Here is a 15,631-nt window from a genome sequence, read left to right as displayed (position 1 = left end):
AAGTTTCCCTCTTCACTACCCGAAGATCCTTCCATCTCTCCACTTTCAATGCAAACTTTCACTCTCATCTTTGCCTTACACTCTCTGCAATGAAGCAAATATATATATGGATTGTTTATGAAATTAGCTAGTCCGTCAATTTGACGGGTTTCGTAGAGATAGGTATACCACATACAGATTTTAATAATTAGAAAGCTTAGGAAATAATAATTGTCTGTACAAATTCTTTGGATGAAATGATTAATTTACGATACAAAAGTGGTTAAAATTAATGCTATGGTTTTTTCGGTATTTCTTTTCGAAGTTTAAGTTCCGTCAAATTGACGGGTCCCGTAAACCTAGTTATATACAGAATGACTGATAATACTTTTCCGGCTTGCGGACGTCGCAGCGTGATGGCAGTATTGATTGAAGTAGGTGTCTTATGTCCCGCAGAGGAACATGCAGTCGGCCTCGATGGCGTGGAACAGTTTCATCCCGCTGCCGCCGCCCGGTAGCAGGAGCCACGCGGGGCACGCCGGGTTGCCGGCCCACGGGGGTCACCACCACGCGGGGCCGGGGGCCGCGGCCCACCCGGTGACCGTGGCCCAGCAGCAGCAGCGCGAGCGGGAGGAGCGGGAGGCGCGGGAGCGGGAGAGGGACGCCGCCGCGAGGGAGCGCGAGCGAGAGCAGCGAGAGCGGGAGAGAGAGCACCTCGCGGCGGCGGAGCGACTGCACCGACAGGCCGAGGCGAGGGACCACGCGGTGGCCCAGCAGCGGGCCGCCTACTACGCGGCGACGGCCCCACCCACTGCCCAGCAGGTACGCCAATGGTTACTTACCTCTTCTTTGACCCTTTAGTTACGAGCGGCCCACATGCGACCAAGGTTGGGTAATTTTACGAATTTCGAGGGTTTTCGACGTATATCACGTACATCAAGTAATTCACCGGAGAAAACGTATCAAATATGGCGGACAAGACAGACGTAGGGCATGCGGTATTCGCTAGGTTATAAACATCCATCTTGTCGATTTCTTTCGTCCCATAATTTACTTTTTCATCTATCAACTTTATACATTTTGACACAAATATTGGTTACGAATCTTACGACTTCAAGTAGCCGTTATCAACCGTTATAAAGAAATGTCATTGCTCGCGGGTCGCGGGTTAGACATATGTGCCCATAATTATGAAAGTGGTCTAAGTCAAAATTGAAAAAAAAAAAAAAAAAGAGTATCAGTTATTTCACGCCACATTATTTTAAACTAAATTAATTCAATGTAATTTCGAAACAAAAAATATATGACTTAAACCACTTTCGTGGTTATGGGCACATATATATATCTATATAATATAATACTATAACCGTCGTTCCCGTTCCCAGGTGTCGCGACCGTCCAGCGTGCCGGGGAAGGTGGAGTACCCGCCCCCGCCGGCGCACTCGAGAACGTCGAAGTCGTCCCTGGCGGTGAGCGGGCACCACGAGAAGTCGGCGTCGTCGGTGGTGGGTCCGCAGCACAGTAGCCTGCCGAAAGCCGAGCCGAACGTGAGCCTGTTCAGCTACTCGACGTACCAGCCGCAGCCCTCGTACATGCACGACATCAAGGTGAAGGGGGATCTGCAGCACAAGCAGCAGCAGCAGCTGTCCAACAAGAGCATGTCGAGCCTCGAGAGGGACCACCACGGCCGGGACATGCTGTCGAGCGCGCCCTCGTCGATGATGTCGGACCACAAGAGCTCGGTGATCGTGAAGAACGAGGGCAGGGACCTGCCGAAGGCCCCGCCGGCGCCCCACTCCTCCAGTCCAAAGATGATACCCTACCTGAACGTCCAGTCGGTGGCGGCGCCGCCGCCGCCCCAGCACAAGCCCCCCGCGGCCTACGAGTACCGGAGTCCTACGCAGAGTCCGCACCACCTGCACCACCTGGACGGGCTGCAGGCCGCGAAGGGTCTCCCGCAGGGCCACCACCGACCGACGGGGGGCCAGCTGCCGACGAGTCACGGGCACCCGACGCATCCGCACAACCGACAGTCGCCGCATCCGCAGCATCCGCACCAGCCGCCCCACCCGGCGCCCGCGGAGTCGCGCTATCTGAGCCGGTCTGAGCCCGGGCTGCCCTACGCCACCCCCAAGTCCTCGTACCCCTACCCTCACCCCCCGACTGCCTCGCCCACCGCCCACTACACCACCCCGAGTCCGGGGTCCAAGCCGAAGGTGAGCAGTCCGGCGCCGCCGCACATATACGGGAAGCCCAACAGCGGCATCATGACCGGGACCCCGGTGTGCCGGGCGTCCGAGCCCGCGGTCGCGGCGCCCCTGCCCCTGACCTCGAAGGCCGGGAGCTCGCCTTATCAGCAAGTGCCTCACCACCACGGGGCGCCACCTCCGCCGCTGCCGCCGCCCGCCCACAGCAGCAGGTCGGTCTACGACTCGCGCGGCTTCGCGGGGGCGCTGCCCCAGTCGAAGCTGCCCCCGCCGCCCCTGCACGGCTCGCCGCCGACCGCGGCCTCGGCGCCAATGCCTCTCTCCAGGGCGGGCGCCCACCCCGCCCACCACCCGGGCTCCCACCAGGCCCAGCAGCAGCAGGTCCACCACTCCCAGTGCGCGCCCGCCGCCGCCACCTTCCAGACCCAGCCGCTCGACCTCGGCGTGGAGAGGTCGGGCTCGCCCAAGAGGAAGGCCCCGACGCCCACCGACGCCGGGGGCCAGCCCGTTGCTCTGGAGGTCTGCAAGAGGCGCCGCACCGAGGAGCCCCAGCCGCTCTCGCTGCAGTGCGTGGGCCCGCCCATGCTCTCCAGGGTCAGCGAGCCCAGTCCCCTCATCGCCTCGGCCGCCACCTCCATCACCACCGTGGTCAACACCGCCCTCCTGGTCGGCCAGCCTGGGCAGGCCCAGGACCGGCTCCTGGCCACCCCGGTTAGCCCCGCACCCCGCACCGCCAGCGGCGACGGCTCTCTCAGGCCCGCCTCCACCGGCAGCGTCGGCTCCGTCAACGCCAACCCCGCCGCCCCCAGTCCTGCTCCCGCGCCCGCTCCCAGTCCCGCTCCCTCCGTCGCCCCCAGCCCTGCTCCCAGCGCCCCCGGCACCCCCGCCAAGGCCAACTCCGCGGCTGCGGACAGCGAGAAGTCCAACAGCCCCGCTCCTAGGCCCCCCAGCACCACCAGCTATCCCGTTCACAAGCTGAAGAAGGCCTGGCTCCAGAGGCACTCCGGGGAGGACGGCACCGAGGACACCACCGGCGTCGTCGGAAGCGGGTCCTGCGTCACCCTGCCCCTTAATATCGCCCAGGCGCCCTCGCAGCCCATCGCCAAGGAGCGCGAGAACGCCACCGTGCCCAGCACCGTCAACTCCATTCATAATATCGGCAGCATGGCCGTCAATAGTATTATCAAGAGCAAGGTCACCGCGAAGAGCGGCAGGAAACCTGTGACCAAGGAGGCCCTCAATGGGCATGCGACCGATAACAAAAGTCTCCAGGAGGACTCGTCCAGCAGCGACCCCGAGAGGAAGTCGCCGCCTAAGAGGAAACCGCCCAAGGTATCTATTAGACTGAACCGTGAACACGTGCTTCTCGTTGCCTAGTTGGATCTACACCTCCTCATCCTGGGAATCCGGCGTCCGCAATGTATTAGGTGGAGTTGGGTCTTTCCTATTAAGGGCATCGGAAGGGTCTCTATCGTTCATGAAACTCTTCGACGAAATTGGTCTAGCGAATCGTTTCAAACTTTAGGGTGTATACTAGGAGTATATAAGGACGGTCCTGACACCCATGAGATTTTATTTATTTTTTTAATTTCTATAAACATTTCTTAAAAATTGAAATTTCGTGGGTGTCAGGACCTTACATCCTCCATTTCCCGTTGTATAGTATGAAACGATTCGCTGGACTCAGTTGGGAATAAAGTTTCATAAACAAAACCCCTTTTGACGCCACTTTCATATCACCTTAAGGGGCTACAACACTTTGGGGCCTGATAAGAAGAGTTATGGATGGAAAGTTTTCTTTAGATTACAACTGATTGGAAAATGTTATTAACAAGCGCTTAGTGTACAGCTGTTAAAGTACGAGAAAGAAATTTTTTTTTTTTCGAACAAAATGGCGGCGACGTAGCCGGTCCGTGTAAACGTCTTTTTTGGAAGCGTCCAAACAGCGTGCAGAAGTAACCATTTTGTTCGAAAAAAGAATTTCTTTCTGTATTTCAATATTTGTAAATTAAATGCTGATTGGCAGATATTTCATTTTGCTATTTTGTAGGAAAACATTCCCAAAATAGCTTTTTTTTAGGCATCGAAGTAGTGTAACTCCTTAATTACGATATTTACCCTGCAATTGAATATTTTGGAGAAACAAGAGTAGTTTAGCTATCAATTTTGAGTATCTGTAATAGTAGGCTAATGACTATAGTGTTTGACACTGAAATTGTAGATAAAAAGTTTTAAAAGATTTGTAACCTTGTATTTTCGTACAAAGAAGAAAATTAATGATATTTATACTTGGTCGTAGAAAAATTTATATGGCTGAGATATTAATTTTCGAAACGTGGGAATTTGCTTTGTGACAAGGATTTTTTATTAACGTTAAATATTGTAATCCGGGCACGTGTTTCGTCGAGGAACTTTAATTCAGTCAATTAGCCATTCGCTATTCATAATTAGTCTCCTTCATTATACGTTAATTAATTGTACGAGTGATTTCTGTCACGTATACAATGTATAGGCACGCAAGTGATGCAATCAATCTTTTATATAACTGATTATTCATGTAAAATATATGCATCAATCGCGTTGTCAGAGATGTTCATGAATAAGTCATATTTAGAAATTTAACGTAACGCTTTAGTATCATCAACTTCGCATAAAGTGAACGATGAATAAATTTTATTGGTCATCGGGCGAAAGGAATAACAATTACATGTCAGATATTCCAAACAAAGAGTAACTCTGCAAAGTATGCGATGTAGAGTCGTTCGGAATTTAATATATTCGTTTTTTAACGTATAACAAAAAGTACAAATGCAAGTACGTTTATTTAGTAACAATTATAGGATGTTGAATGTAAAATTCCGAATGATTGTGTAGCTCCAAAAGGATTATTAACTCCAAAAAAATTCAGCGTCGCTCGGGCATTGTTAAGCGTACCGTGATATATTTATTTTTAACGTATAATGAAAAGTCACAAATGCAAATACGCTTATTCAGTAATAATTATAACACTGTAGGATGCAAAATTGCGAGTTATTATGTAGCTTTAAAAGGATTATTAACTCCAAAAAGATTCAACGTCGCTCGGACATTGTTAAGCGTACCGTGATATATTTATTTTTAACGTATAATGAAAAGTCACAAATGCAAATACGCTTATTCAGTAATAATTACAACACTGTAGGATGCAAAATTGCGAGTGATTATGTAACGCCAAAAAGATTCAACGTCGCTTAGACATTGTTAAGCGTACCGTGATATATTTATTTTTAAAGAACAATGAAAAGTCACAAATGCAAGTACGCTTATTCAATAATAATTATACGCTGTAGGATGCAAAATTGCGAGTTATTATGTAGCTCAAAAGGATTATTAACTCCAAAAAGATTCGACGTTCGCTCGGAGGTTGTTAAGCTTCGGGTATGTCCCGGATTCCCCGAATACGGAGGTGCGCTTTATCTCTAAAGCTACAGTGCTTCTTTCTGTCCTTTCTTTGGCTATTCTCTTTTTGTCATGTGCTTGCATGCCGGTGAATGGAATGGTCTTGTGGCACGAGTTTTGTCGAATGCATTCGCTTGGGGGACACGAACCCCGAGAGACCTTTGTGCGCCCCACGGTACTACCGGTACTTTTCGCAGTATACCTGGCAAAGGAAAGGACATTATTCGTATTTCGTTTTGAATACTCTTCCATTCAGCAGGCCGAGGCGCAGTCACTTGAGTGAAGTGCTCAGACGACTCGCTCATTTATGGGAATTTATTACGTGTCACGACCTACAGTGAAAACGAACTGCTGGGGTACCGGTTTTAAATGGCGCGAAACTCGTTTTCGGCACTCGCTGATTGTCGGCATACACGCGAAAGGCATTCCTTCTGCTTATTAAAGTTATATTGATTAAATTCGACGAGAACTCATTTGTTTTTCAATTAATCTCTTTTGGTATTTAATGTATCAGAGATTTTGACATTTCTATAAATAGGTTGGGGTTGAAAGACGTGAACCATAACGGTACACTGTCTGGTATGATCGAGTATTTATGTTCCTGGAAATTCATTCATATTTCTTATTTATCGTGTATAATGAAGAAAAAGTGATATTAGAACAATCCGTAAAAGCTGCGGTAGTTAAGATGGGAAATTATTTACGTGAATTGATATGCATTAAAATGGAATTACACATTTTTATTAGTGGAGTGTTAGTCACCGGTATTCAAATATCGCGCGCGTATGGACGCCATCATGGCTGCCGCCATGTCGACCCCTGATTGGCGGACGCTTTCGACTCCGGCGAGTTAACTGAATAAAGGTGCGAGTGTCGAGTGTTTTGGAATATCTCGGTCGATTGTTGGACGAACAGTAATTTTAATCCTTTTGCCGGTGATTAGCGAACCAAAGCAAGGCGTAATGGACACAATAATGCTTGATAAAAAAGAGGTATTACCGTAAAACTGATCGGGCAGGAAATTGGCGAGTACTCGTCGTGGAGGCCGACATAACCTCACTTGTTTCACCTCTTCAAGCTCTTTGTCTAATATTCAATTTCCGTGGCGAGTGATTAGGTCTCAGGTTATTAGCGTAACGTATTACTGAAACCGTGTTTTTCTAATTGTTTAGAGAGAATATTGGTCTGTTGGATTTCATTTAATTATGTACCGCTGAAGTTAAAATTTTTGTTTCGTCTCATGATGCAATATGCATGAGTTACTTTCCGTTGAAGATGTAAGGTTTGTTTGGAATAAACCAGTACGTCCTAAACTTGCTTTGAATGTCAGGAAATATTGGAATTACACCCTTTATCTTCAATTCACATATCCTTATATTAATGTTAGAAATTAGTTTCTGCTCTAAAATATCCTCGCAAGTCTCTCGTGTGTAGAAAGGACTTCTTTAACTCATTTTAAAACAGGGCTATAGGTGAGGGGCATGCATCTTTCCGTTATCGTCATCAAAATTGAACATCGTTTCAGTTTCTGATATTTGGGTAGTGTTCGAGATTTAGAACGTCTACGTTCCTATTAGATTAGGTTTTGGATGTTTCCTGGAGTATATCGATAGTCTTTTGTATATATGTATTTTTCTGTATGTTGGTAGTCTTTGGTTTTGTATCGCATTTATGGTCATTAAGTAAGTTCAATATTAATGCAGATTTTTCTTGAGTAGTGGTTATCGTAACGTAGTTGCGTAGCCTTAGCAGGTAGCTACGACATGAGCATGAACTTCCCGACTACTTAATAATCTATGCCCTGTGGTAGGTAAAACGAAAGAAGGGCGCCGCAAGAAGGCAGCAGATCGCCACGGAAGATCATCGGCGGCGAAAGGAAGATAAACAAGGTGGAGGCCCTGGTCCAGGCAGCGAATCCAGCAACGAGAGCGAAGCTGGATCGGCTAGCGACGCCAGCGAGCAATTAGGCTCTGTCCAGCCTGCCTCGAGAGCTCGACATTCCACCGCCAATTCCAACAATACCTCGGGAAACGGTTAGTTGACGTAGCTTCTTGTAAATGGACTTCCCGTCAGGTGAACTAATTATTCACTTGCAGGGTAAGTGGTCCACGATGGCGTGTCGTACGTTGTGTCTTAACATTGCTATTAAATATATTCATATAAGGTAAACGTCAAATAGTTTTCGACACTTCAGGTGTATACTTTTGTGGACGTTGTTAAACAAAAATAGTTAAATTTTTAACACTAAATTTCTGTTTCCTTACATTGTCTTCATGTTAGCGTTGATTTTTACATTTTAGTAATTACTGCAAATGATTTTTATTTTTTAACATTTTTATCTCGAGACTTGTTAATGAGTCAGTATTAAAATTTTTGTTGTTTTATTGAAAATGAATTTGTGGAGTTCTTTTTCAAGTGTCTTTAACTGAGATGTCTACCTTGATCCAGTCTCGTTCACGCCACTCGCGGTTTTCCTATACAGTTGTTTCTTTCGTTAGCTTAATTACACCGAACCGTTAAGACGAGACGTACGCAAAGGGTCTCTGATTTTTGGTATAATTATGGTACGATAAGTTACTGTTTTCTGTTCAGGGAACAACAAAGAGCCCAGAAAACGAGGAAGAAGACCAAAAACCTCAAAGGGCAATGAAGTAGGAAGCGAAGATCAGCAACCACGGCAGAAAAAGGAACGCAGAGAAGAGAGCACCAGCGGAAGTGGCAGTGGTCCAGGTGGAGGAGGTGGAGGATTCCTCCGGAAGCCTCCTATCAGTCAGCTAAAAAAAACTGGAGAGAGCTGGTTACAGGATGGTGCATGCTTCGAAGTTGCTCCTAAGTTGGCCAAGTGTCGAGAGTGCAGATGGACCCCGCACCAACGTTCCAAGAACCTGACTCAAAACATCTTCTGCAGGTTTTATGCCTTTCGCAGGCTGAGATATACCAAGAATGGACAGCTGGCCATTGCAGGATTCAGCGACCCGCACAAAGACGCTTCTGAAGTGAGTTTTTTTGTTTATATGTAATTTATTACCGAGTTGGGCAACATGCTATTTGAAATGTTATTAAAAGTTTTAGTCTTCATACTCAAAATGACGTATTTGCTTCCTAGTTTATTAGATCCGAAAATAATTTATAATTTCAATATTAATCTTCCGTCAGATTTTCACATTCCATTTTTGTATGCACCTTGACGATGTGTTGTCATTGCTTCGATGCACCTTTTAATTTAACCCTAGTTATTGAATAATTCTTATACCATAGGAACTGTAGAACTTGGCGTTAGATATAACACTTTTATAGACTATTAGTAGGTGTTTGAATGTCTTTCGTTAAAAAGATTTTATACATTGTTTCAAATAGTTTCAATTTAAGTATTGCCCAGCTTTGGTACATCGTCAGTGTTATGTTCAAATACCTAAAGGTCAAATGAAACAGCACAGCGATGCAACGTTGCAGGAAGATCTAAGGCTATGGCTACCAGGAAGGGATAGTTCCGAGTGCAAGGACGAGAAATCCGATAAGAATGATAAGGACAGATGCAACAGGGAAGATCTTGACTTGGAAATGGCTCACCGACTCTTACGTCAAGTTGGTGACCAGTTCTGCGATTTGCTTCACCAGGAGAAAAACGCACTTCAAGAACACATGGCTGAAGGTATGTTTTCTCTACATGATTTATCTCAAAACGAGGAATAAATAACAGTCAGAACAATACATCTCGAAAACGTTTCAGGCAAATATTTTCTCATCGTTAACTTTATTAATCAATCGTGAAGTACAGACTCAACTGCAACGGAGAAATACTTGTCAATTAAAACCAAGTTGCTCTGTCTTCTGTTATTTATTCTCCATAAACTTAACCGTGGGACCCATCGATGCATTATGTTTTCAACCGATAACACTCATCGATTCATTTTTAATGACGTAACTTATTTTAACAAGCTGATTCATCGTAATCATTTCATTATACATATTGTTGGAGCCTAGCGTGCATGTTAGTTAACTGTTTTTTTTTCCTCCAGAATGCATAGATTTACTTTTAATCAGGGCATGCAACCGGTATTATATTTGATAGCAACATTCTTGCAATTATATGGTTAAGTTTTGAAATAATACCAGTTGCATGATTTAATTTCGCTGTTATATCCTCCCTGGTTATATATATATTTTTTTTTGAGATAGCACAAGTGTTGCAAACCAAATTTTGCCCGCATGAATTAACGCTTTTTCGCTTTGACTATCGATTGCTCCTGACAGCGTCTTCGGGGGTTGTAGACGGAACCATTGCGTGGAAACGAGTCGTCCAGGGTGTCCGGGAGATGTGCGACGTCTGCGAGACAACCCTCTTCAATTATCACTGGGCCTGTGCAAAATGCGGCTTCGTCGTGTGCATCGACTGTTACAAGGTACGGCCACAATTAATATTTTACAAAAAGAGGGTGCAGATCTCGCAGTGCATAATCCCAGCTTTCAATAAACCCGTGTGTCGATAAGTACTCCAAGGATAAATGAAAAATCACGTCCCTTCCCACGGTACACTCGTGTAACTGTTATTAGAGATTACATTTAAAATTGCATATCTCTGTGTTAAATGTACCAATCAGTTCCGTTCATGGGCTTAAAAAACGCGGAAATATATATTTGGCGTGAAACTCTACCGAGTTTTTTTAATATTAACTTTGATGTGATATGAAAGGCGCTGAGAAATTTAATCTACGTTAATAAATTGAAATTCATCTATACCGCTTTTGGTGGTGACGTCATTTTGAATACTCAAGTGGTACTAAAATCGCGGTAGAGTTGTAACCTTTGTGGAAAGATCTTTTTCACGTTTTGCAGTACACATTTGCCTCATTATTTTAAATACTTTAAGCTGGGAGGCTGCGAGGTTTGTCACTGAATTATTTAATATCTCAAGATTCTGGAAAGATGATCTACTCATGATGAAAGTAAAACCGTTTGATGATCGATGATAGTAAAGAAAAATCGAGCTTTTTAACACTGATATTCGTAAAGACTAAGGAGTATAATGGGAGGTGTGAGGAGGTGTCAGGTGTGTTACATATGTGATATGATGTCCCGCAGGGTCGCAAAAACGGAACGATAAAGATCTGGGGCGAGAGCGGAAAGGACAGGGACGACTTCTCGTGGCTTTTGTGCACGAATCGACAAGCCCACGAGCCGGAGAGACTTATGCTGACTCAAATCATAGCTGGTGATAGCCTTCTCCGTCTGGGCCAGCGATTACACGAATGCCGCTCGGAGTGGGGGATTCCCCAGCACTGCGCGTGTTCCCTGGCTACGCCATCGGCAGCTAACGAGGTCCTACGTAACATGATAAAAGGCGACTCGATAACGGTGCTCAACGGGAACGTGAAACTCGAGCCTAAAGACGAGAAGAAGGAGAGCGAGGCGAACGGATCGTCCGAGACGAAGGCCAACGGCGAGGACAAGAACTCCCCGCTCAACTGGCTGGCGGATGTGGCTCTGCAGAATCAGGAGAAGAACGACAGTGGCTCCAGCTCGGACTCCGACGAGGACCGGGATGGCAACTACTCGACCCTCAGGGAGCTTCTCATCAGGCCTTCCCATAAGTCCAACGGCAGCGGTTCCCGGTCGAATTCCCCGACGAACGCGTCGGGCAACTCCAACGCCACCGGCGGGACCGCCACCCAGAACAACGTCACCAAGGGTGGCAAGAAGTCCAAGATGGACACGCTGGACGAGGTGATATCCAGCGTTATCGAGCACAGCGTCAAGAAGGAGAGAGAGAGTGGACTGGACGGGGACGAGAAACCTAGGGAGCTGAAGCACTTCGTCAGGAGGTACAAGTGGACGCAACGAGGGCGAGAACCACTTCCAATCAGGATCATGACCCTGACGGAGAGCAAGAGTTTGTACCCTGATGTGCCGCACTCCTGGCTGTGCGATGGGAAGCTACTCAGGCTTAATGACCCGAACAATCCCAACAACTACAGGATCTTCCAGGATCAGTGGAAGCGGGGACAGCCGGTCATCGTCTCCGATGTCTCCAAGTCGCTTGATATGGAACTCTGGCATCCGGACTCCTTCGCCAGGGACTTCGGCGATGAGAAGAACGACCTTATCAATTGTATGACCGGGAACCTCGTGCCCAACCAACCCATGCGGAAATTCTGGGAGGGATTCGAGCACTTCTCGAAGAGGCTCAAGGACGAGCGGGGTAACCCGATGTTGTTGAAGCTCAAGGACTGGCCTCCTGGCGACGACTTTGCCGAATTGTTGCCGTCTAGGTTCGCGGACTTGATGAAGGTTTTACCGCTGTCCGAGTACACCCATCGTAATGGTAGGTTGAACCTGGCGAGTCGCTTGCCGGACTGCTTTGTCAGGCCGGATCTAGGGCCTAAGATGTACAATGCCTATGGGTCGGCTCTCCATCCTAACAAGGGTACGACCAATCTCCATCTTGATATTTCGGATGCCGTCAACGTCATGGTCTACGTCGGCATCCCGAAGGACGGCGATAACGACGAACATGTTAAAGGTGGGTGTTGTTACGGATTGGAGTATGGTTGAATCTTACCAAAGATATTAAGTCGCTGGGGCTTTGGTCAGGAACACTAGGAGGTATGTCTAATGTGTTTGGTTAAACGTTTGCAGAAGCATTGCGGGCGATAGATGAAGCAGGCTGTGATATCCTTACCCGTCGACGAGTTCGCGAACGCGGCGAGGCACCTGGGGCACTTTGGCACATTTATGCTGCCCGGGACGCCGACAAGATCCGCGACCTCCTCAATGCAGTCGCCCTGGAACGAGGTGCTCGCCTCGAGCCACATCACGATCCGATTCACGATCAGAGCTGTTATCTCGACGGGCCGTTAAGGGAGCGACTCTATCGCGAATACGGCGTCGAAGGGTAAGATTTCATGTAGCGTATTAGAAGGGAAGCTTATTTCCTTGAATCCCGTTTAAATGCCGGTTTCTCGATAAGCCAGTGTTCTAAATCGTTGTACCATTGTCCTGACACTTTCGCTTCTCAGATCAGAGCTTTTAATAATTGTATGTCGATCGAAATACGAGTGCTCGACGCCATTTTGGTCCTGGTCTAGGCTGTGAAAGAACCAAATTTTTTCTCATAACTAAAATGCATTTTTGAATGGAAAACAGAACGTGATTTCATAGTGCAATTATTGAACTTGATGTGTAATTATTTTTGTCAAGATATGTTTAAAAATTGCCGACTCTTTGACCTCGTGGAGCAATCTAACGACGCCATTTCCCTACTTCAGGTACGCGATAGTGCAGTGCCTGGGAGACGCGGTGTTCGTCCCGGCAGGTGCGCCCCACCAGGTGCGCAACCTGCACAATTGCATCAAGGTAGCGGAGGACTTCGTCTCGCCGGAGAACGTCTCCCACTGTTTCCACCTGACGCAGGAGTTCCGCGCCCTGTCGGACACGCACACGAACCACGAGGACAAGCTCCAGATCAAGAACATCATCTACCACGCGGTGAAGGACTCGCTGACGGTCCTGGCGAGCGCCAAGGACGAGACCCTCTCCAAGGCGAAGGCCAACAGCGAGGTCAAGGCCAAGGAGGAGACGTAGCGGTGGGCCCCTCGACGCGATCGCAAGATCTCCCGATTAACGATTGACTGAGTCTCGCCCCGTGGCCGAGGCGAGCACACGGATACCTCAGGGTGGGCCTCTCGGTGCTCCCGGATGACGTCCCGCGGGAGTCCTCGCGGAGACCACCCGGGATATGAGGGATCGCTTCTGCGTACGACGCCGACCCGCGCCGGTGTTTGTTGTGATATTTGAAACGAGTAGCTCTCGAGAGAGTTTGCGTTTTCCTTTGTCCCCGATTGGCTGAGCCAACGGGCTCTAGCTGTTGCGTCATCCTTTGAGTTCCCTTGATATCTCTCCGCGGTCTTAGGTTTCTCCTCCGATTAGAGATGTGACCAGTCGGATACTTTAACAACTCGAGTTACTCGAATTCAAAAGCGTTGTTCACATGCATTCTACACGGCGAGGAGAGTCAAATGACTCGATTAACGGCGACTCGAGTCGGAGTGAAGTAACGAGTCTAGATTACTTCATCGACTCGAGTCACTCGACATTGTCAAATCGTGTCAGTGGCGAGGTGGAGAGGAAAACAATTCCAATGACTTTTACTCAAATGGACACAAGGCGTGATTTGTACTTCGGTACGAGTAACTCCCTCTCGCGCTTACCCTCGTAACTCGCATTCATTTGGACCTATGACTCGAGTTGACTCGAATACATGCTTGACTCCAGTTTAACCAGTTAAAGTACTCGACTCGTCACATAATTATTCCCCCCGATTCTTACGCCTTTTTCTATTTTTCCCCCCCCGCGATGCACTTCGTCCCGAGGATGGTCTCGCGGTAGGAGCCGGACATGAAGTCTGCGCCGTGATTTTGGTTTACCGATCCGTGGACCCCGCGTCCATTTACTATTGTGATACCAGGATGGACTCTTCGGCTCATGCGATTCTTTGTAATTAATTATATCGTGCCTGTATCCGATACACACACACACACTGTCTGTACTATGTAAATGTAGATAATCGATATGCTAATTGTAAACAAATTCCTAATGGCGGTTGCGAGGATTGCGCGGGCAGGCTCGGTGGAGGAATGAGGGTAGGCTTTTCTTTTTCTTTTTTTACCCCACGTTTTTTCTTTAGAGAGATACCTTTGTGCAATTAGGCTTCGGTGGGAAAAGGGATATATCTTGGACGCGCTTTCCATCGCGGATGTCGAGTTTTCGTCGCGATTCCTCCGCTTAGGGGAGTAGAGATAGACCTGGGGGGAACTTTGGCTCGTTAGGCGTTTTTACGATTTTTTATGTAACCGTAGGCGATTTTGCACGCGTACCACTGCCTCATGGCCCGATTGACGAGTGTCATGGCGACGTTTCCGTCAATCTGGGAGCTGTTTTTCCTACGGTCGAGGCTTTGCGTTTCATTGCCGTGGGGAATCCTTGTGCTCAATGCGAATTACCGCTTCTTTCGTTTACTTGTTTCCACGATTTCTGCCCGTGACATCTATCCCGGGAAAACCGGCGTCTGTACGGACCACTTATCTGTATACTAACTGGATAGTTGATATCTATTTGCAGGGTTGAGTAAGTAAAATACCCCAGGTAGTTTACGTCGTTCTTTGCGGTAAATTACTAGGTATTTTACTCTAGTTTAATACGTCATGTAAATTACCTGAATATGGGTCTTTATCTTTCTGGATTTCCTGTTCCCGTTTCTAACGGTCATATGACCTGATATTCATTGTTACGAATGTATGGAAAACTAGAATGTCGAAGCCTAGATCCTTTTTAATGGTTTACTCCTACTTGCCATTGTTCTTTATTACTTATTTCTTCTTGACGCGTCACTACCCAACCCTGCCCATTTGTTCTATACGGAGAGGACTTCGATGAATTTAAGGCACACTAGCGCCACTACATATGGGCAGCGGTACTAATTGAGTTTACGGGTGCGCATGTGCAAAAATTTGGAACCGTCAATCTGTCAATCGCGATAATGGCAAATGCTGAAGGCATAAAAAAACTGAAGAGACATAATGTACGGGAAAAACGGTTCGCAGGGAATTTCGTAAAAAAGCTTCGACTAAAAGAAAAACCGGTTATCTTTTTTGCTCTTAAGGATTTTAATGGAAATGGCTATTATTATTTTTCATTTCCAGTACATTCATTCGACACCTCTTATGCTATCTATGGTTGAGTGACGCGTTTTCTTGACGCATGCGCAAATACTGCGATATTAGTTCATGTGCCCATGACCAGAGGGCGTTGGTCGCCTTTTGTCGGATATCATATCCAGTTAGTATGTAGATTAGTTGTACCGGAGACAATGCTGGATTTCTTCCTTGGCGGTTATTGGCGGTTTTCTTTTTCTCCGTTGCGAGGCGACGTGAATTTTGTAAATTTAAATTAGGCACGAAATTGCGGGAATCGAGGGTAGGGATCGACGACTCGCGAGGTTAATGTTAATA

The 15,631-nt window shown here is 47.1% G+C and overlaps 1 protein-coding gene across 3 annotated transcripts; it reads left to right on the top strand.

Moving 5' to 3' along the window:
* Positions 1–421: 421 nt before the first annotated feature.
* LOC105703645 (lysine-specific demethylase 3A) lies at positions 422–15,092 on the top strand. Of its 3 annotated transcripts, none has more exons than XM_023434978.1 (9): positions 422–801; positions 1,365–3,518; positions 7,435–7,657; positions 8,217–8,620; positions 9,078–9,276; positions 9,879–10,027; positions 10,707–12,144; positions 12,261–12,516; positions 12,890–15,092. In XM_023434978.1, the coding sequence occupies exons 1-9, from the start codon at positions 442–444 to the stop codon at positions 13,203–13,205; spliced, it is 5,499 nt and encodes a 1,832-aa protein (XP_023290746.1). In that variant the 5' UTR covers positions 422–441; the 3' UTR covers positions 13,206–15,092. The 3 variants fall into 3 exon arrangements, with proteins under 3 accessions (XP_023290746.1, XP_023290745.1, XP_023290744.1); XM_023434977.1 differs by having other exon boundaries at positions 9,057–9,276; positions 9,897–10,027; XM_023434976.1 differs by having other exon boundaries at positions 9,057–9,276.
* Positions 15,093–15,631: the final 539 nt, after the last annotated feature.

Source organism: Orussus abietinus, unplaced genomic scaffold (assembly GCF_000612105.2).
Source record: "Orussus abietinus isolate OABI.00-Male unplaced genomic scaffold, Oabi_2.0 scaffold146, whole genome shotgun sequence".
NCBI lineage: Eukaryota > Metazoa > Arthropoda > Insecta > Hymenoptera > Orussidae > Orussus > Orussus abietinus.
Note: the sequence above shows the minus strand (reverse complement) of the source record. Positions and strands in the feature narration are given on the sequence as shown.